The sequence below is a fragment of the Dromiciops gliroides genome, chromosome 3 (assembly GCF_019393635.1).
Source record: "Dromiciops gliroides isolate mDroGli1 chromosome 3, mDroGli1.pri, whole genome shotgun sequence".
Lineage (NCBI taxonomy): Eukaryota > Metazoa > Chordata > Mammalia > Microbiotheria > Microbiotheriidae > Dromiciops > Dromiciops gliroides.
In genome coordinates, this window is record NC_057863.1 from 168,064,759 (window position 1) to 168,087,482 (window position 22,724).

Here is a 22,724-nt window from a genome sequence, read left to right on the forward strand (position 1 = left end):
TCTTTATAGTGCTGTGAAATTACATTTGTAATTAAAAGCAAAATAGGATAAGTTAACAGTTCCCAAAACCCGAATATATAACTTTACAGCAATGAATTTGCATAAAGGATTATGTAGACATTTACACTACCAATAAACTTTCCCCAATGCAAAAGCAAAAGCAAAACCAAAACCCAAGAGTTTAAAAAAAATGCAAGTGTAGCAGTAATGAAATATATTTTGATCCTAAATTGCTTGTCCTTCAGTTAGTAAAACAAAATAACTTTAAAAACCACTGGCATCACGTTTATTTAAGAGCATGGCTCCTACAATTCATGTCTATTTTTAATTATGTGCTTTATTTTAAAATTTATTTTGAATATTTAAACTGATCATGTAACTTTTACTTACTACCACCACCTTATCTTCACCCACAAGATAAGGGAAGTAAGCATGCAAGGTAAAGAAGCCTACCTTTTAGTTACTGTCCTATACTGAAATTCCCTATGAAATAATATCAGTATTTTCTCACTTCAACTCTGCTTCTATAACTTGGGTAATCACGTTTTTTGTACCCAAATAATTTTCTCGTATGTTTTAGTATCAGTAGGTAAAATAAAACAAACAAATAAACACAAACCTCAAACACAAACAAGGTGAGAGCATCAGGACTCCAGTTAAAAAAAGATATGACCATCACATGCATAAGGAATTTTAAAAATTCAACTATATACTTCTTTAAAATATATGCATGTATAAAAAGAAAAAACCTGAAATTTTTTTGAATAAATGAATGATCAAAACTTTCTGGATTTTGGAAGAGAAAATCCGTGGTGATAATACTTAAATCCTAATTGTGGGTTGGTTTTTTTGGGAGGTGAGGCAATTGGGGTTAAGTGACTTGCCCAGGGTCACACAGCTATTAAGTGTCAAGTGTCTGAGGCTAGATTTGAACTCAGGTCCTCTTGGCTCTAGGGCTAGTGCTCTATCCACTGCAACACCTAACTGCCCCTTCTTTGTTTTTTTAGAGGCAGAAAACTGAGGATTAGGACTTAAATGCCTATCTGGGTCTTGTAAATGAATACTGAACCTATAATCATTCTATTACAAAGTAGATATTTATGAAAATAGCCATTAAATATCAATTCATAAGCTTATTTAAAATGTTTTATTAAAGGTATATAAACTGGGAGAAAAATTAGTGACCTGAAGTGTTACTGAACTGTTGACTGACGAAAAGTATTTTTAAAAATAGAACTTAAAAAAAATTACTTAAACATATGAATTTAAGACTTATTTTATTCAGCAAATTGATTTATTTACACAATGGGGAATGCTGGTTGGATTTAGTCAATGTAAGAAAAACAAAATGAACAGAGACAATACTGAACTATATATATATATATATATATATATTTATATATTTATAGCAGAGTTGACCAACTGATTCCTTACCTGTATCAGGAACATCAAGCGCAACAGTGGAACAGTATCTTAGGACACTGATTTAACAATACACCATATAGGTCCAGTAATACCCTGGGAATTTACCAATGCAATTACCAACTTTTCCCTTTTTTTGTGTTTTTTTTTTCTTAAAAAAAAAAAAAAAGAAAAAGAAAAAAAGTCAGCAAAACCAGCATTATGGTCTAATAAACAGAGTATAATAACTCTGAGGTGAGTGGGTCAGTAAAAACCTTATCAGACCATCCACAATTTATATAGTGACCTGATTTGATTCAGACCACTAATACAGAATTAAAATGAGTGAAAATATCACTCTTTAGAAGACAACAATGATCTGATAAGGATTTGACTTAATGGAAGTTAAAAAGGAAAAAAAAAAGTTGCAGAGCACAGCCCCTATTAGAACAAGCTAACTTTCCAGATTTTTCCAAATTAAAAAAAAAAACAAAAACAAAAAAAACAAACAAACAAAAAAAAAAACCACTTCAACATGAAGCTACCATACAAAGTTTTTCCATTTCTCTTTGTAAAAAGTTCAGTTTTCAATTTAATCCTGGGTGGTTTTTATTGAGAAGGACAGTTTTGGCCTGGACTTCCCCTTGCCCAGGATAATTTTTTGCTCTTCTTTTTGTTGACGTTGTCTCTCTTGTTCTAGTTTCATCCTTTCCTCATGAATCTTTCTTTGTTCTTCAACAATTCTCAATTGTTCTTCAGCCTGTAAGTTAAAAGTAAAAAAAAGAACTCTAAATTTCACTGATTTTCATATTTTTTATTCCAAAAATATGTGTAATAAACCAAAATATTTAATGAGCCATATATTTTATTTTTGGCATTCTGTATTTATGAGGGACAAATAAGATAAAAGCAAATATTAAAAGATTATTTTTAAAGAAAAGGTAATTAACTTCCTGGGTAAATGTTTGTTGATTGCTGACTGAGGGTGTGTCTGTCCTTCAGTCAGTAAAATCCTGTTCAATCTCCTATGCCTTATAAATAGGATGAAAGAGGCTCATAAATTTTAATTCTGAGGCATTAGAAGAGCATAAAAATAGATTAAATTATGTATCCACATTGATGAAATCATTGATCTTTCAAAGCACTCTGCTTTTAGATAAGCACATCTTAATAAATCTTAGGAAGAGTTTGTTTTGCCCCATTTCTGGTTCACCCCTAAACTTCCTTTTAGTACTATAGACAGGAAAATCATGAGACATGAAAACCAGTATGACCTATAAACTCGAGCTAACTTTAAATGGGCACAATGTTGCAACTCATTTTATTAATATGTTTATTGATTGCTTAGCACAATTACTACATTTAACAAGTTATCTCAATTATCCTTCATTAAACTCAAAAGCCTTTACTCTGCAGGATCCCACACTTCTGTAGTCTTGGCAGATTTTTTTTTTCTTTCCCCAATGGAATAAGAAAAGTTGCTATCACCTAGAAAGAGAAGCTCCCTATTCTTCTATCCTTTCTAATTTAACCTCCTGTCTCACCACCTATTTTTCTCTTTCTTTTTCTATCTTTGAATAAGAAATAGCCTTTCTCATCTTCAAGGCTGACTCCTACCTATTTATCCTTTGCTCCATCTACTTCTAAAACTAGGTATCATTTGTGCTTATGAACAAGGGTGGGCAATTCATACTCATTGCCTCTTTTTCTGAAGTTGCCAATGTCAAATCATTTCTTCTTAACCTTCTTGACATCTCTGCAGTATTTTATACCAATATCAACCACTCTCACAATGACTCCTTTCTATATATGTTCTCTCCCACAAAAATTTCATCCATTCCCCCAGCTACATCTCCTCCAAGACTTTGTTGTGAAACAACATTACCAACCACCTGCTGATCATTTGTAATGGTTTATCCAAAATGCAACTTTAAAAAACCCCCAAATCTATATGGCCTCATACAATCTTAATCCCTAACCTTAACTTCTAGTACTTACATACACACAAAACCAAACCTCTAACCAAACTGCTCTATTCATCATAGCCTGACCACACCCTGGTGTTTCCTTTAGTACATGCTTCCTTCTTCTAGTTCAAAAACTTTGACTATAAAAATCATATGGCTCAAAGTTTACTTTAAATTCTGCCTCAGGATCACCGATCACTTTTGCTAAAAGTAGTAGTAACACTCCTGCTCCTCCAATTATAACACTTTGTTTATACAACTCAAATGTTATTTAGCTCATTCTGAGTCACATCTTAGTTCTACTTATCTCTCACTCAATTAGGTTTATAAACTCACTGAGCAAGAGACAGTGTCTTATTTAACATTTACCTATCTATGTCCAGTGTAAGAATGCTAGAAGATATTTTGCCCTCTAAAACCCTGGGACCCAGGGCCGCTAGGTGGCACAATGGATTAAAGCACTGGCCCTGGATTCAGGAGGACCTGAGTTCAAATCTGACCTCAGACACTTGACACTTACTAGCTGTGTGACCCTGGGCAAGTCACTTAACCCTCATTGCCCCCCCACCCCAAAAGTAATGAGACCCAAATAAAATAATAATATAGGACTCCTTTTTACTTTTCACTTACATGAACTGATGCTGAGTGAAATGAGTAGAACCAAGAGAACAATGTACAGAGTAACAACATTGTGTGATGATGATCAACCATGAGAGACTTAGCTCTTCCCAGCAATACAATGATCCAAGACAATGCCAAAATTTTCCATGATGGAAAATGCTCTCTACATCAAAAAAAAAAACAACAACAACTATGGAGTCTGAATGCAGATTGAAGCATACTATTTTCAATCTTTTTTTTCTGTTCTTTCTCATGTTTTCTTTTTTCCTTTTGTTCCAATTCTTCTCTCACAACATAACTAATGTAGAAATATGTTTAACATGACTAATGTATAACCTATATCAGACTGCTTGTTGGCTTCTGGAAGAGAAAGGGAAGGGAGAAAAATTTGGAACTAAAAATCTTACAAAAATGAATGTTGTATCTTTACATGTAATTGGAAAAAAACAAAATTAATGGAACCTTAATAAAATAAAAAAGGACCCTTTTTACTTTTCATATACTTAACTTCGGTAATGGTCTCAATAATAAACACGGGAACGAAACCACTGCCAGCCCAAATTATCGGCAGAAAAAAATTACAACCTAATAATTCCTTATCCATCCACATCCTTTTTTTTTTTTTTTTTTGAGGGGGTCCGTGGCGGGGAGAGGAGACCAAAGAACAATGGTAGTAGAGACAGCCCTTAAAACTAGGGAAAGAACTCAACCTGAGAAAGACTCATCACAACTAAAAAAAAAAAGACATTCACTGACTAGTCCCTAATTCTCTAGTCCCATCCTAATCCTTGATTAAAGTCTCTTTGTTTAAGCCAATTATAATTTGACCAAGGTAATCCAGTATATATGTCAAGCTAAAACTTAGCGTTGTAATGTCTCAATGTTGTAACATCAAATGTTTTTACCTCTTTCATATCTCCCTGGCATATCACCCAGCAACAAGGAATATAATTCCTCTACTCCCCCCTCAATCTGATGTTTGAATAATGTTTGCAATATAAGAGTCAGTCAAATATTTGTTGAATTACTGAAGGAGACAGTTGAGGGAAATAATTTGGCTAAGTCAGGAAACATGTATGGGTTATGTTCCCAGTTCTGTTACAAACTAGCCATGTAATTGAGTAAACTGTTCAAAAGCTCAGTGCTATATTTTATTATCTATCTATAAAACAGGAAGACCAAGGAACTTTTTTCCTTAAATATGTCAAAAGAAAACATAAAGAAAACTCCACCTGGTGTATGTTATCTGTTAATGTTTGTGATGAAGATGGAAGATGAATGAGTAAAACTTATTATGGGGAATTAAAACACAGCAAACTAATTGCTACATGCAATAAATATCTTTCAGTGCTGAACCTGAAGTTAAGAAAATGGTAGGTTCACAAGGCATTTCTGTCATGACCAGGGTGGAAGTCTTTAGCTCACAAGTTCTTTATTAATAAAATGCAAATAACAGTAATGATCAAATGAGATAATGCATTGTAAATTCCCTTCCAAACCAAACTTATGAGTGCTATATAAATGTCAACTATTAATTTCTTTTTTTTTTTTGGTGAGGCAATTGGGGTTAACTGACTTGCCCAGGGACACACAGCTAGTAAGTGTTAAGTGTCTGAGGCCGGATTTGAACTCAGGTCCTCCTGAATCCAGGGCTGGTGCTCTATCCACTGCGCCATCTAGCTGTCCCCAACTATAAATAATTTCATTAACAGATTTGAAGAGCAGGAATATCAGTAACATTTAAATTCACCATGTTCATATAGCTTCAAACACCAAAGTTCCACAGAACACATGGTATGGAAAACACTCTAAAAGCCTATCACTCCATGAATCAATTTTCAAAAAAAAAAAATAATCTCCATTTTACAAGTATTTTAGTTAACTGGGTTTCAGAAAGTACAAAAAAAAAAAAACCCGTTAGGCTCAGAATCCACCTAAAACTTAGAAGAGACTCCTCTGTTCCCTGAGGTAATTTGTCTTCAATCCAGCATCTCAACAATCTTCTGTTCCCTTTGGTTTCCATAGATCCAATACCACTCTTTATAGCAGAAAGGGGACAGACTCTGGGCTCAGATTCTGCCTCTGATACTTAGTACCTGTGTTACTTTATGTAAGTTACCCAAACTCTCTGGCCCTCGATTTCCTCCAATGGAAGGTTAAGTAGCTTCTGGGATCCCTTCTAATTTTGGATCAAAATTACCTCTCCTTCCATCTTTTCCCTCAATACCTTATCAATAAAGTAAGCATAACAAACTAATTCAACAAGATTAAAGTTGAGTATTTCAACTCCCCCATCCCATGGGGAAGGCTTGCCAAACTGTCAAAAGCCGAGGCTCTGAGTATCCTGACCTATCCAATAGTCTGTGTTTTCCCCTTGTTAAGAAAGCCCAGTGACTTACACCACAAGATTCCAAGATTTTCAGAGACAACAGCTTCTGCCTTCAATTCAATAAACATTTATTAAATACTCATATGCAAGGAATGTTGCTAAGTGTAAAAGATACAAAGATAAAACATAATCTCAGTAATTCCTGGCTCACAAAGAGCTCAAATTCTACTAAAGAAATGGATGTAATGTGCATGCAAACAGATAAATATAATAAAGGGAGGATGTGATGGGGTCAAAGGAAAAAAAAAACCAATAAATCAGCCAGCATTTTATTAAATGCCTATGTACCAGGCATTGGGGGTACAATTTTTTTTTGTTAAAAATTGATTTTTATTTATTTATTTTAGTGAGGCAATTGGGGTTAAGTGACTTGCCCAGGGTCACACAGCTAGTAAGTGTGTTAAGTGTCTGAGGCCGGATTTGAACTCAGGTACTCCTGACTCCAGGGCCAGTGCTCTATCCACTGTGCCACCTAGCTGCCCCCTAAAAATTGAATTTTAAATTTAAAAATCCTTACTCTCAAGGAGCTCACTATGGGGAAACAAGTTATATGTAAGTATATGCCCCCCACACACACACACTTGTATTTTCGGGGCAATGAGGGTTAAGTGACATGCCCAAGGTCACACAGCTAGTAAGTGTCAAGTGTCTGAGGACAGATTTGAACTCAGGTCCTCCTGAATCCAGAGCCACCTAGCTACCCCCACCAAATAAATGAAATACAAGTTAGGAAAGAGTTCGGGAAAGGCTTGTGTACAAAGGGGTATTTGAGTTCTGAAGGAAATGGATTCTATGAAGCAGGACTGAGGAAAGAATGCATTCCAGGAAGAGGAGAGGACAATGCAAAGGCAAGGAGATAGGAAATGGAATACTTTGTTTGGGGAAAGAAAAAAGGTCAGTTTGACTAATCTGAAAAGCATAGGAAGGACAGTTATTTATAATCAGTCTGGAAAGAAAGGTTGGGACCAGGATGTTAAGTTTGAAAAGCCCAACCAAAAAATTCATAATTAATTCTAGAGGCAATAGGGAGGAAGTAGAAGTTATTGGGGAGTGATTTGATTAGATATGATCTTTGAACTTAAAGAAAAGCATTCAGGCAACTGTTTGAGAAGGGGAAGAAATATGAGGTAGAAAGAAGCAAGAATCTACTTTAGTAGTCTAGTCAAGAAGTGATTAGTGGGGGCAGCTAGGTGGCACAGTAGATAAAGCACCAGCCCTGGATTCTGGAGGACCTGAGTTCAAATCTGACTTCAGACACTTGACACTTGCTATTTGTGTGACCCTGGGCAAGTCACTTAACCCTCATTACCCAGCCAAAAAAAGTGATTAGTAAGGTGGTGGGATTTGGGAGTTAGACGTGAAATGTGGAGGTACAAACAGCAGGGTCTGACAAGTGAATGGATATGTAGGGGTGAGGGAGAGTAAGTAGGGGTGAAGGAGAGTAAGGAGTCAAGGACAATGAGTTTAGGAACCTGAGAGATTAGAAGGATAGTGTTGCTTTCACCAGAAATAGGACAGAGAGGAGAAAATTGAGAAACTAGGAGAAGAGGATGTTTTAGAACAAACACTGAAAAAACAGGGAGAGTGAACTGCGTATAAGTAGAAAATCTCCACCATGAGCATTATAAGGAGAAAAATTTTAATGGAGTTTTGAAGTTGGTGAGTGATGATTGCACAGGGAGAGTTGGAAGTGACAATGAGAAGCACTGAGTATTCTGACACCCTCCAAAACCATTATAAGAAGTTGGGATGAGAGAAAGTAAAGCCAGTGGTGCTGTAAAATCTACTTAATCTCTGTCACATATTCTTCAATCCAAAGACACTGGTATCCTTGCTGTTTTACCAACAAGACACTATCTTGTCTCCAGGCATTCTCTCTGGCTGGCCACCATGCTTGAAATGCTCCCCCTCCTCTTCTTTGCCTACTCAATTCTTTAACTTCAAGTTGTAACTAAAATCCCATCTTCTACAGGAAGCCTTTCCCAAACCCTCTTAATTCTAGTACCTCCCTTATTTCTTTATTTCCTATTTATCCTATTTCTGTTTTGTTTGTATTTGTTTGTTGTCTCCACCCCATTAGACAGTAAGCTCCTCAGGGCAGAGACTATCATTTGTGCTTAGCACAATGTCTGGCACATAACAGGCCTGGCTTTGAGTAGAGGAGAATGGGGAGGAGAGAAAAGGAGACAGAAGGATAAGTAAACTCTCCTAAATTTACTCATAGATAGCTGGATAATCAATTAGGTAATAGGGAGAACAAACAAGTGAAAGATGTTTGCTAGACACAAAGGAAGTAATGGCTGGTAGATGGATTACACTGCTGAGTCCTCAGGGTGAGGTTGTTAGTCAAAGGGAAGAGGGGATTGGGGTGGAAAACAGAAGGACATGATTACCTGTCTTTGCAGTAGGGAAAATGCTTGCAATCAAGCTTAATTCGTCCCTTCATTCCTTCTAGCTAATGTTCATCCTACCTATCTTAGGTTGCTCAGCCATTCTAGCTATTCAAACTTGAGATCCATTGTTTCTTTATTCTCTTGTGCACTGTCTTAGGACAACACCAGCAAATCCCCTCTTGGTTCCAGTTACCTCCTGGGATCTGAGATGATATCACTTGTCGATGACAGCAACAAGCACCTCTTCAAAGATGAAAATTATTCACAAATTCTCCATTTTATTTCCTTTTTTCCTTTTAAACATAATGTATTTATTCTTACTTCATGTAGTATGGTCACCTGCTCATTTCAGAAATTGTATTCTAGTCTTGGTTCCCATCATTAAAACTAGTTGTGGGGGACAGCTAGGTGGTGCAGTGGATAGAGCACTGGCCCTGGAGTCAGGAGGACCTGAGTTCAAATCCAGCCTCAGACACTTAACACTTACTAGCTGTGTGACCCTGGGCAAGTCACTTAACCCAAATTGCCTCACCCCCCCCAAAAAAAAAAACCCCAAAACACCCCATAAAACTTAATTGGCAAAAAACCAACCAAACAAAAAAACCTAATTGTGACCCTGACTGAGTCTCCTTGAATTCTCATCATAGTTATTTCCCTATGTACTTCAGAATGCGGAATCAAATATTTAAGTGGAAACACTTTAAAAAGTACAAAGCATTGCAGAAATGTATAAACTATGTAACATCCTTCCCCTTTCTTACCAAATAAGAACCTCTAATAGAATATTTCTTTATGTTTTACAAATTTTAAGGACTCTAAAAAAGTGCCCCATACCCAGCCAGGCCCCCAAAACACTGATAATCAGCACCTACATTAAGATGAATCCTTCTACTATACACAATAGTTTTAAAAAAAACCTGGAAAAAAAAATTACAGAACTCAATCCAGCTGGCATTCAATGTCATCTAATGTTCCTGGTTTTTTCCCCCTTTAAAGGATATAAATGAGTACTGTTTAGAGACAGACTAATTTAATATGTTTAAAAAACATCAGAAAACTGTTGGAAGGTAGGAAAGAAATAGTACTTTTCTAACCTAGCATTTTAAAATTTAGCTTTTCTTGGCTCCAAACTGCTCAGATAGTATTTACAAGCATATTGTTAAAAACTAATAGAATGTTTATTATATTTTAAAAGAGAAGAATAACACATCTTTGAGCCACCAATTCAAGCTTTTTGCTACTTGGGTTAGTCAATCATTTCTTTTTCCTTGTGTATGATCTATTTTTTACTACCCACTTCTAGCCAAAAAAATGTAGGCCTTTCCTTACTGTCTAGTAAGGAACCCTCAAGGACTTGCCTCTAACCCACTTTTTATTCCTTCTACTGTCTCTCTGAGAAATCAACAGATCATCTCTGAATGGTAGCTAATGTAATTTCTTGTGGCACACTATCACATCTCCAAACCACTACTGTACCCCCTACTTCTGCAATATGGATATTCTGGAAAAAGTGAAATCACATTAACTGAATTTTCCCATCCACTTCTTATATAAAGTTAGTTGTACCTAAAAATGGCATGAAAAAGAATGTCATATGCACATTTAAAGTACTTAAAATGCTCTGAGACTCATAGTTCTAGAGCTGGAAGGAACCTCAGACTAAGTAAAGGGTTTTTTTTTAAACTGTATTTTCATGTGAGGTTTAGTGTTAGTTCATTCCTGTCACCAGCCATTGCTAATCATTAAATAGAAAACTAAAAAGTAGATGTTAGCCACCAAAAGCCACAAACCATGAGAGAATCATTAATTTTATTGGGTGTGTGCCTTTCCAATAACTGTGATAGGGCATCAGGAAAATTTCAACATAAAACTGACACACTAAATTCCATCACCTGATACCTCAATTCTGAGGACATAATGGAAACTCTAACAGTTACTTTCTTGGAAAATGAGAAAATATCTTGGGTGTTACAAGCTGATTCCTTTTCTATTACTCTCATTCTCCTTTTTCCTCTTCCTCTTTAATTCTATTTTCTCTCTTTGTCTTATCAGAGTTGGAAGGGACGTCAGGGCCCATCCAGCAGTCTAATCCATGGCCATCCATCCATTGTCTAAAGACCTCAAAGTGAGGGAAAACCCACTATCTCCTGATATACAGTCCTATGACAAAATTTTCCCCTTTATCAAGCAGAAATCTCTCTTTGCAGCTCCTACTCAGTGCCCCAAGTTCTGCCTGCTTGGATCAAACAAAAGTTCCTCTTCCTCATGAAAGCTTTTCGAAATGTTTGAAGAAAGCTATCATGGTCTCCCTTAAAACTTCTCTTGTCCAGAGCATACATGGTCTTAGCATCCTAATCTTAGCTCCTTAGCATTCTCAGTATCCTAGTCCCTCTCCAGCAACCAGGTAATAAATTCTTCCTAAAGTATGACAATAAGATCTGAACATAATTTAAATATTTCTTATGTCCAGAACATCACTGTACTTTGTGTTTTATATGTACACTTCATTATGATTACGTGTTAAAACAATCCTAGATGCCTACAGAACTTGTACTTGACAAAATCTGGGTTAGCTGATTTATAAGATTTAATTCAAATTCCAATGTTATGAATTAATGTTTTACAAAAAATTTAAATGGCACATCCACACCATCCGTTTTCTCAAATGTAAAATGGAAACAGGGCTTTTGTCCCCATAATAGTTACTGTGAATATCAAATATATTAAAGATCTTTGAAAATTCCTACTAAACTGCAAGGTTTTTAGTAAAAACGCTTAGAATTGAGTTTATGCAACAGGCAGAAAGTTACATCATTTCAACCAACTGTGGGACAAAGGCTAAAAATTAGGGGGAAAACCCCAAAATTGGACGTGAGGAATGGTTATGGGGACAGATGTTAAAAAAAAATGTAGGGGGCAGTGGATAAAAGCACTGGCCCTGGATTCAAGAGGACCTGAGTTCAAGTCCGGCCTTAGACACTTAACACTAGCTTCGAGACCCTGGGCAAGTCACTTAACCCTCACTGCTCCTACTACCCCCTAAATGTAACACAGGGAGAAAATTTGGTGACCTCTCCCACCCTTCATGGTACTGACTTTGCACTATTCTTCCTAACTTCACAACACATTGCAATTCTGATACCAAAGATTTTCTAGCTGTCGGACTTTGGGCTAATCACTTAACCTCCCTAACCCTCATTTTCTTCATTTGTGAAATGGTCATTTTATTTGTACTAGCTATTTCATAGGGTTGCCGCGAGGAAAGCACTTCGTAAACATTATATAAACGAATACAGGAACACATATTACAGGAACAAAAATGTAATTTTCTGAATGATTATGGAACTGGAAGAGGCATTTAAATTTCACATCCAACCCCCTTATTTCAGAGTTGAAGGGGGATTTAGAGTAATTAGGGACTTGTCTAAGATCACATAGATGAGCCAGGACTAAAGAACGCACACAGATCACTCCAATTTTTATATTCCCCTTTTCGGCTTGGCCCCATGGCTAAAAACTGCCATTATTTTGCCTTGATAATATAACATATCTCTCATTTTAGGAAAATATAAACCTATGAAAGTAATAAAATAATAATAAAAAAGATAAATGAGTCATAAGAGCAGTTTCTGATGTACATTTGTATCTATCTTTAAATACAGTAAAGTTTTAGCTACTTATCAGAATTTATGATAAAGCACTTAGGTATGCCAGTTTCCAAATACAAAGTAACTGACTATGGATCAGAAACCAAAGATTCTTATGGTGGCTAACAGCTACTTTTTAGTTTTCTATTTAAAATCATCAAATGAACCTTCACCCTTCTTTGCTTAGCTGAACTCAACTAACTCATCAAAATCCAACCGTAAAACCATACAACCATAACAACTTTAGTCCAGTAATCTTTCTTATAAAGACCTGTAGCATTACTAAAACTACTTAATCCTTTTTATCATATATAGCCTTACAGAGTTAAATACTGTTGTTCAGTCATGTAAAACTCTTAGGGACCGAGAACCATAGCACAACAGGCCCTTCTATCCTCCACCATCTCTTGAAGTATATCCAAATTCACATTCATAGTTTCCAATAGACTAACTATCCAAGTCATCCTCTGCTGTCCCTTTTTCCTAAATCGTAAACACTTTGAAGGAAAGTTCTCTGTATTTTATTTCTTTGTAATAACAACAGTAGCTAGTAAGATGTTTTTTCCACAGTAGCCACTAATATGTAAGCTAAGTCATCTTTGAAATAATTTAATAATGATCAAGGTGGAAGGGTATTTCAATTTGTTTTGTTTTGGTTTTTTGGTGAGGCAATCGGGGTTAAGTTACTTGCCCAGGGTCACACAGCTAGTAAGTGTCAAGTGTCTGAGGCTGGATTTGAACTCAGGTACTCCTGACTCCAGGGCTGGTGCTCTATCCACTGTGCCACCTAGCTGCCCTGGGGGTATTTCAATTTGAACACAGCTTTTAAAAATCTACCAAATGAAGGAAGATTTCTATTGTCTGCCTGTTTTTATTGCCTATTAAGTAATCTCCTTGTAATTTTGGACTCTCTCCTTTTCTTCTCTAACATATGACTAGTTACTGAATCGACTTTGTTTTTTAAACATTTAAGTCAGCTTCCTCTTACTTATGGCTAGATTTAATCTTTTATCAGCTTTTCTCTGGACTACTGTACTTTTAGGGACATGTCTTCAGAGTTCTTAACAAGACAATTTTTTCCCCTCTACCTGAGATCTTGAACAGTCAACACTACTCAAGACATTTTTTTCCCTTTTACTTGAGATCTTGAATATATAACCCAAGACTCTGGAACATGATACTTTTACCAATTAGTGCAAGCTCCACAAATGCAGTCCCAAATTCCTTAATCAACTCTTCTCTCTCTTTAAAATGAAAAGGAAATAGAAAAAACAAATGGTCCCTTACCATTCTCATTCTAGATCTAAGATCCTATACTATTAGTCCAATCTAAACTATCTACTTTGGCTGGGCAAACCTAAGTGTTTCTTTTACAACTTGTCAAAGTCCTTCCTAAGGAGGGGAAGGACCTTCATCTTCCTCTCTTGGAATATATTTTGGGAGAACTAGGCCAATACTGTTTATGTGGTTATCTAAATGTCCTAAAGGAGGGTTCCTTTCAACTGCAAATTACGACCATTCTAAATCTTCCCTTCTCCAGGTTAATCTTTCATAGTTTTTTTCTTAACTAAATCTCCATCCTTACGTGGGCAGTTGTAATTTTTTAAAGCCTAAGTAAGACTTTACATTTATGCATATTAAAGTTCACCTAATTAGATTTATCTGACATTTCCACAAGGAATCGTTTTGAATGTTGAGTCTATTCTCCAAAGTAGAAGAGTAGTGGTACTGGATCTGGGTTTTGGAAGACTAGGATTATGATCATGCCTCAGATACTTAACTAGCTATATGACACTGAAGCAAGTCACTTAACTTTAGCCTCAATTTCCTCTTTTATAAGATGGGGGTTAAAAACTGCACTGATCTCAAGAGATCTCACTAAATGCACATTTCTAAGCTATCATCATTCCTTTAATTACTAGCCTCACACTACAAATGTATAAAGATTCCTGGCTTAGCAGTCAAAAGACCGGAGTTAAATCCCACCTCAAATAGATGGATCTAGGATACTATGATTGGTCTACAAGGACAACATTGCTGTCAAATGCCTGATAAGATGTGACATTTTTAATCCCTATTTTTGCTCAGTTCAATTACAGAACCACTCTTAATTTGGTGATCTGACCAAGCAAAGTCTTTGTGCCATGCTTAAAATTCAACAAGACTCTAGAGCCATCTACTTTTACTTGATGAAGGAATTCTTTATACAACAACCCATGATAAGTGGTCATAAAGTCTATGCTTGAATGCTTCTACCTACAGAAATGCATAACTTAACAAGGCATCTTATTTTCTTTCAGATTATTTATTACCAAATTCTTTATATGGAGCCAAAATCTGCCTCAGTAAAACTTGTATCAAATGCTCTCCGGGGCTTTGGTTTATCAGACCAATCCCTATGCAAGGTACTGAAGACGCACATCTGTTTGCCTAATAAGACTAGATACAATAACTGGCCAGATATACACACAGCAATATCCTTTACCTTCTTTAACTACCTAATATCATTTATTCTTTCTAAATAACTTAAACTAACATTTCATGCAAATGTCTTCCAAAAATATGCGTTCATAATTGGGGGGAAGGAAAAAAAAAGGAAAAAACACCAGCAGAAAAGATATAGAAGGAAAAGACATAAGGAAAAAAATCCGAGATAAGTCATAAAACTCAGGCTTGAACCCTTTGTGATTTAGTCATTAGCTGTCTGTAAAATAAGAATACTCATACAAACCATCTCACAGGGTTGTTGTGAGAAAAGTGATATTCTTACCCAAAGCCTTCCTTCAAATCTTTATCCTTTACTTTTTGCCTTTCTTTATGTCTCCAGCACTTAGCACAATTCTCCATACACAGTAAGCACTCAAGTAAGCTTGACCTGACCAGCTAGGTGGTGCAGGGGATAGAATGCCAGGCTTGGATACAGACTCATCTTCCTGAGTTCAAATCTACCATCAGACACTTATTAACTGTGTGACCCTGGGCAAGTCAATTAATCCTGTTTGCCTTAGTTTCCTCTTCTATAAAATGATCTGGAGAAGGAAACAGAAAACCACCCCCAGTATTTCTGCCAAGAAAACCCTAAATAGGGCCATGGAAGTTTCAGACACGACTGAAAATGACTCAAGAACAACAAGAAGCTTGACTTATTTTTCATATGCTCTTCAGCCTCACTTTTCCAGTAGACAAAAAGGAAATCTCCACTATAGATCATGCTATCAAATTGACCTTTTATCTCCTCAAAACCATTAAACTGCCAGTGCCTATATGGATGCCTGGTACAAAGTACACAGGCATTAACTCTGCTGATTAATGTCTACATTCTACTGTCCATGGCATTGGCAATCTCGACAGTCTCCAACTTTGGAATCTTCTTTGTTACAGGAAGCAGCCAGTCATTCCACCCTTCCTCAAGGATAATAATTTCTCAACTTCAAGATTATTCTCTTACTTCCAAATCTCAGCCTTTCATTGCTCATCTTGCTAATACTGATAGTGACTTTTTGGGTTGTCTCCTTCTATCTAGGTTTCTCCTATCAAGCACACAGTCCACTTATTATCTATGACAGTAAAACCCAAATTCAATTAATTCAATAGATACTGGAGTGTTTCAAACTGTTCAGGCTGACATTTTAGACCTTCAACAAACGAGTTCCATCATATCTCCCCAACATTCTCTTAACATTTTCCAAGTCTCTCAGATCTGACTAGGTTCTTCTCACCATCATAAATAGGCTTTTCCTTAGTTTCAAAAGACTTAAATACCCCCCCCCGCCCCACCCCCAGAGTCCCAATTCAGTTTAATTCTTGGCCATTTTTCAAAAAAGCCAAAGGGTGGGTGGGGTTTACACACTAGTACTATGAAGCTCTACCAAACCAGAATCCTGGAAGAGTGACTCTTCTCTTACAGTGATTTCCCTAAACATTAATGAATAATATATTACCACACATTTTCTAAAAATGAGATCACCTCTCATACGATATGTGTGTGTGTGTGTGTGTGTGTGTGTGCGCGCGTGCGCGCACACGCGCGCGTAATTTATCAGCCCAATTTTTATTTGTCTTTCTACTCAAATAGATCCTAAGATCCTGGGTGGTGAGAAACAATGGGAATTACATCTTCTTTAAAAAGAAACTATTATGATATTCATAAATACTTGTTGCATAAGCTCTTGAAGCAAACTCTTCTCCCTCCTGATTCCCAGGACTCTAAGCAAAAACACTAAGTCCAAAGGTAGATATCTAGGGTACCAGATTTGGTGCACAGCTAAGTTCTGATTAGAGAAAATGAATCCCCTGAAGTACAGTAGTCACATTATTTAAATTCGTACTGCATATTTTCATTGGGCTGGAATCAATTACCATATTTTACATAATTATAACTTAGAAAAGCATCAATTCAAGTGCATGCAACTACATCACGGATTTATTATTCACAATAATCTGAACCTGGCTGTAATAACAAAGAATACTAGAATCAGAAGTCCCAACACTGTCAATTACTACCTCTGTAACTTTAAGCAAGACAGTCTCTTCATATATGTAATGAAAATATTGGATTACACATCTCTAAGAGTACCTTACAGATCAAATTTTTTTTTTTGTAATTTAAGAAATTTCCCATTATTTCTTCTATTTTATTGTCAACTTCACAGAGGGAAACTTGGGAACTAATTGCATATGTCCCATAGCCTTACACACTCCACCTACCCAAATAAGCTGCTGATCTACGTTCCTTTCTTGGCCAACACAATTTAAACGTGCTCTTCCTGAGCTACTTTGGGTTCAAATTTCAACTCTGTTATTTAATGGTAGATTATCTGTGTACCCATGGACAAGAAACCTTAACTTCTCATGGCCCTTATTTCCTCATCTTTAATGTGACAGAGTTGGACTAGAGGATTTCTACTTGAGTCCAACACAACCTTCTCATCTCATCAGAGCAAGGCATTCTGCACAGAAAACATAGGTTGTCTCTATGACTAAAGAGAATGGATTATATTTATAGTCCTATTGTTCTCATGTATACATTGAAAAACAGCCTCTAAAATCTCAATATCCAAAGAATAAAACTAATTTCTTCTTAAAGATTAGTGTTTTAAAAAAAGAGATTAGGGTATTGAGGCCTTTATAAAAGTTTATTTAGACTCAAATGATCAAATCATAAAACAAATGGAGAATCGAAAATCTTGATGTCCTATAATTAATAAGTTAACTAGTTTTGTCAGAAGTTGCTTTTAGCACCTTCAGCTCCAACGTGGCCTCAGGATTTATGTTAAGAGAAAGCAATCTTCAACAGACCCAGCAAGTCCTTTGTTTGGTCCCAAATTACACAGATTACTTTGGGTAGGGAGGGAAGAGGTTAGATTCTTGGATGAGGGGCTAAAACCTTAATGAATATCCCCCACTTAAGGAACTTCTACCTTTAAAGAAGCAGCTGGGGGTACAATGGATAGAGCTCTAGCCCGGGAGTCAGGAAGACCCAAGTTCAAATCGAGCATCAGACACTTCCTAGCTGTGTGAATCTGGGCAAGTCATTTAACTTGTTTGCCTCAGTTCCCTCATGTGTAAAATGGGGATAACAACAGCACTTACCTCCTAGGGTTATTGTGAGGATCAAATGAGCTTCTGATTATAAAGTGTCTGGCACACAGTGATTTCTATATAAATGTTAGCTATTACCATTATTATTATTATCATCTTGGGTCTACTCCAAGCCCCTAAACCCTTGGTCTAATGTGTCAAATTGTATGGATCAAACCCTCAGTAGTTTGGAGCCCTAGAGTTTACATGTCATAAGCAACCTTTTCATTTATGGGGTTTTTTAAAGGTACATACCAGTTTGGCTTGTGCATCTGCAATTTTTCGATTATTCTCTTCCAGTATTCGCTCTAGTTCCTCACGTTTTGCACGCTCTTCCTCCTAAAGGGGAGGACATGGTAAGATGTTAGAAAAAAAAAAGTATTTTTTATTTGCGCATCTTTACTAATCTTCCTCTGAACTTTTTTTGTGAACTGACTTACAGGGCAGCTTTATAGCCACCTTTTGTCTGACATATGGTAAACTGTGCAGCACTAAAATTGGTTCTAGTACTAAATTTAAAACATCCCTCCCAGTCCAAACAGCAACCAACTAAACCCTCCCTAATCATAGATTCCTGATAGTTATTACTAATACTTTAATATCACACAAATCAACAAGGACAACTACAAAACTGGATAGTATTTACCAAATTAAAAAAATAATATATAAAATATAAATAAAGTGAATATTTGTCTCACCAATTATGTATACCTACGTATTCTTTACCTATACTCCTTTAATCAGCATTAAAAGTTGAATATTTACTGTCTTGTCCAGTGTCCTGCAGAGTGTGCTCCTCGGCTGCCATACGCGCCAGCTTCCTCTTTAAAATGATTTGTACTGTTAGCTTGGCAATACCTGCATCAGCAGCTCAACCATTTATAAAGAAACAACATACAAGGAAGGCTGAGCTGAGGAATGCAGATGTTTATGGTAAGAAGGAACAAAAAATGTAATTCATCATTCCTAAGGCAAACAATTAATAAGAAAAATACATTTACTGTTAGTGAAAAATACAAATGGTAATCCATACTTCATGGAACTAAGGGCTTCTTCCATGGGGAAAATGGACTTAACATTCAGTATGTTGACAATTTCTTAAGGCAGCTTAAATTGTCATCTACAGTTTGAACTGGAATTCAGGAATCCAGGGGAGGCATGGTCAGGAAATAAAGTTCTGTAATTTATTTTTCTTGGAGAATTTAATGAAATTTTGTTATGCAAACTATATGAATACTGCATGATGGTTTGGGCAGTGTTCAGTTTACAGCATACATGATTTTAGTATTTGGAAAGACTGTCAGAGGATTGTGTCCGTGTGAAAAAAAAATTGTTAATATGAAACAAAGCAAGCACATGAAGAGAAAAAAAATCTTACTATGATTAGTAACTCGCTACAAGACAGCACTATTACTCCAAACATATCTTCCTATTAAAAGCACTGATATATAATGTATATGTCACATTTAACAAAGTTTATGCACATAAGACCAATAGAATTAATTGAAACCCACTGTAAGCACAGAATTGTGTGTTTATCACAGCAAAGTTAACATGAGAAATCTTAAAATAGTTTTTAAGTTACAAGCAAATGAGCTTTGGTGTTCTATTAATCTGCCAATAACCAGAAAACATCAAAATTTAGAGTGACTATTAGTCACAAAAATTTAAGAACTACTACAAGGCTTCCTGTAGTAAACAATCATTTTCACTTCTGCCAATATAAGTGGAGTATCACTCAGTGCTGTAGTTTTGCCTTGAAAGCTTCAGTGACTTTTTTTTAGAAGTTTTAGAAATCTGGAGTAATTGGTGCAGACAAGCCATAGAGACTTCAGTAGCAAATTACTGTCTCACAGAAAGACATTTTCAACTTCTGCTCCAACTGCTGATAAAACAAATCATGTGTTTAGCTTGACTCCAGACAAGGACAACCTGTTCCTTCATAACTCTCTAGAGAAAAAAGGAGTTGTTAGTAGATACTAAAAAAATGGATAATGATCTGGACATTTTTCCTAAAAAGATTCTTTGAAACACATTAGGACAGTGGAGGGCTTTAAGGATCAGAATGCCAAGAATTAATCCATTGTGTTGAGGCAGGATGTGAAGTTTTTTGTTTAAAGGGAAAAAAGAAGAATAAGAAAACCTATTTGTCAAAAGCAGGTGCTGTCGCTCAAAGCTGGGCCCTGCTCTTATTAAACTGACTGAAGGCAAGAAGCCTCTCACAGTCTAGGTAAATAGAATTATAAAACAGAAAAGAAGAATACATAACCACAGGTGGAGTTTAACCTTTTCCCTTCACCAATCTCCAACCCTCCTCTCCCCCCGCCCCGAAAAAAAAGAAAGGATTGGTTGTAGGTCCTGCAGCCATGGCAAAAGTTTCAAACACTTCTCAAATATGTAGGCCAGTTCCATTAAAATCAAGTATCCTTGAATAGGTTTTAGGAGAATAACTGTTTAAAGCATCAGTCAGCTCTTCTGAATAGGCTAAAAATTAACTTCCGCAGCAATGCAAGTTTATATGAGAAAGGAATTAGATAGTCTGTATTCCATCTCTTTCTGAACTGAGCAGGAGGCACAACCCAACACTGAAAGTTTTGCCATGGACTGTCTCTACTTTCCAAACGACCGAGCGTTACCTCTCTAGCTTTTTGTGCTGCAAGCTCAGCTTGTCTCTGTCGCTCGAGTTCTTCGAGCAACTGCTTTTCCATGATGCGCTTAGCTTCTTCTACCCTTCGGAGAACTTCTCGCTCAATTTCATCCTTCCTTTTCTCCAATTCTTCCTCTACTCGTTTTGCCACAAGTTCTTCTACTCTTCTTGCTGTTTCTTCCTCAATGAGCTTCTCTTCTATTTCCTGCTGTCGACTAGCAAATGAAAGGGAAAAAAACAACACAATAAAACATGTAATTTGAGAAATGCAGTAGCACATGCTTTGTCCCCAAACAATTGTAATTTGCTTTTAGATTTAATAAAATGAGGGCAATTCACAACATTATGGGGTTTATAAAACATTTCACTTGTAACAATCCCTTATAACAGATATATAATAGATACAACTATTATGTAGATTACACAATTAAAAGGAAAATGAGGCTCAGAAAGGCCACATAGGTAAGTTTCAGAAACAGGACTCACATCCAGGTCTCCTGAATCCAAATCTAGGGAGCTTTCTGCTTTAGCATTGAGGTCAAAGGAGTATTGTATAAGGGTATATGTCTGAGAGGGGTATTAAAGATTGTTTAGTCCAACCCCTTCATTTTACAAAGAAATTGAGACCGTGACTTGCCTAGGTTACACGTGAGCTGTGAGATGGGATTCAAACTCAAAGAAATTTTGAAACATTTTTTTATTTTAAAGACCTCAGAAAAGAACTCTTCTACACAATGTGCTAACAACATTGATATTTTGTATAGACATGAAGAAATTGTCATATAGAAATTTAAAATGAACAAACCCAGAAAAACTAGAAAGGAGGATTTAAAATCAAGATCCCTCTTCTGCATGCTGGATACAGTCCTGGTTATTAAGTGATCACCACAGAGTAGTAGAAAGTAATATATGTGGAGTTAAAGGATCTGTATTGGCATTCTAACTCTCCTACAACCTGTTGGACTTGGAACAAGGTATTTGGCTTTTCTGGGTTTGTTTCCTTATCTGTAAAATGAGAAGGTTGGATGAGCTCTCTAAGGTCCATTCCAACTGTAAATCAATGATCCTATTAAAGTCATTTGTTACTAGTTCAATAAAGAAGAGACATCCACTGACTTCCAAATAAGTTTTCCCTCTTCCTTTATAAAACAGAAAGAGAAAGCAGATGTGGTTGGCATGACTATTTTATACTAAATGTTTGGGTTTTTTGGGCAGAATTAAAATGCTTTTGTCCCTTTGTGAAACCCCAAGGGATAATTCTGTGAGATATAGAGAGACCCAAAGAGTGCATTAGCAGAGAACAGGGTAAGAAATGAAGCATGAACATTATTTCTTGCTCATAACATTTTTTACCCTAAAATAAATAGTATATACTAAAAATTAATGGAATAAAAATGGAAAAATCACTAACTTTACAAACAAGTCTTCAGAAAAATTTGTCTCATTAACATTTATCTTAACTAACAAATTTTATAGTCCATTACCATGCATTAAATAATCTAGTCAATTCTCCAAATATTAATATTTTCAATTTAACTAATATATTGTTAAGAAATTGTGATATTACTCTATGCTTCAAAGGACATTTTAACATATATACAGTGTATGTATTAGAAGAATATTTAATCCTGTTTTGAAAATTTTTTACAACTGAGGGAACTTGGGATGCCACAAATTGTGAACTAGTATTCATTTTGTAGCACATGAAAATGCCAGTGTTACCAAGTCACAAAGTTGACAGTCTTCAATGGCTCCAGTGTAACAAACTGGACTTATTGGTGGTCATCTGGACAGTTCTGAATGTTATCTATAACCTGCAACACAGATTCTTAATAAGTGCTCCTTGACTTGATTCGCAACTACAAAATACTGAACGCCTTTTAAAAGCCACTGAAGAAAGCCACCACCACTTACTCTAACTTCTACCTCAAAAAGGCCAAAGGTCAAGTGCTAAATTATAGAATTTTTTTATATTCCTATGCTTCCCTTCTCTTTTCTACATTCCTAAAAAGCACTCTACACTTAGAAAATCAAGTTGTCTGCTTAAGGTTACCTACTTCCAAAGGTCATTATAAGGAA

At 36.1% G+C, this 22,724-nt stretch overlaps 1 protein-coding gene across 1 annotated transcript in view; it reads right to left on the reverse strand.

The window, feature by feature from the left end:
- Nucleotides 1-1,606: 1,606 nt before the first annotated feature.
- ARGLU1 (arginine and glutamate rich 1) overlaps nt 1,607-22,724 on the reverse strand; it is a 33,698-nt gene continuing 12,580 nt past the window's right edge. Inside the window, exons 2-4 of the mRNA XM_043994208.1 lie at nt 20,635-20,860; nt 18,254-18,337; nt 1,607-2,161 (exon numbers count right to left, since the gene is read on the reverse strand). Coding sequence (XP_043850143.1) covers nt 1,994-2,161; nt 18,254-18,337; nt 20,635-20,860 — 478 coding nt within the window. The 3' untranslated portion in view covers nt 1,607-1,993. The remainder of the gene's footprint in view (nt 2,162-18,253; nt 18,338-20,634; nt 20,861-22,724) is intronic.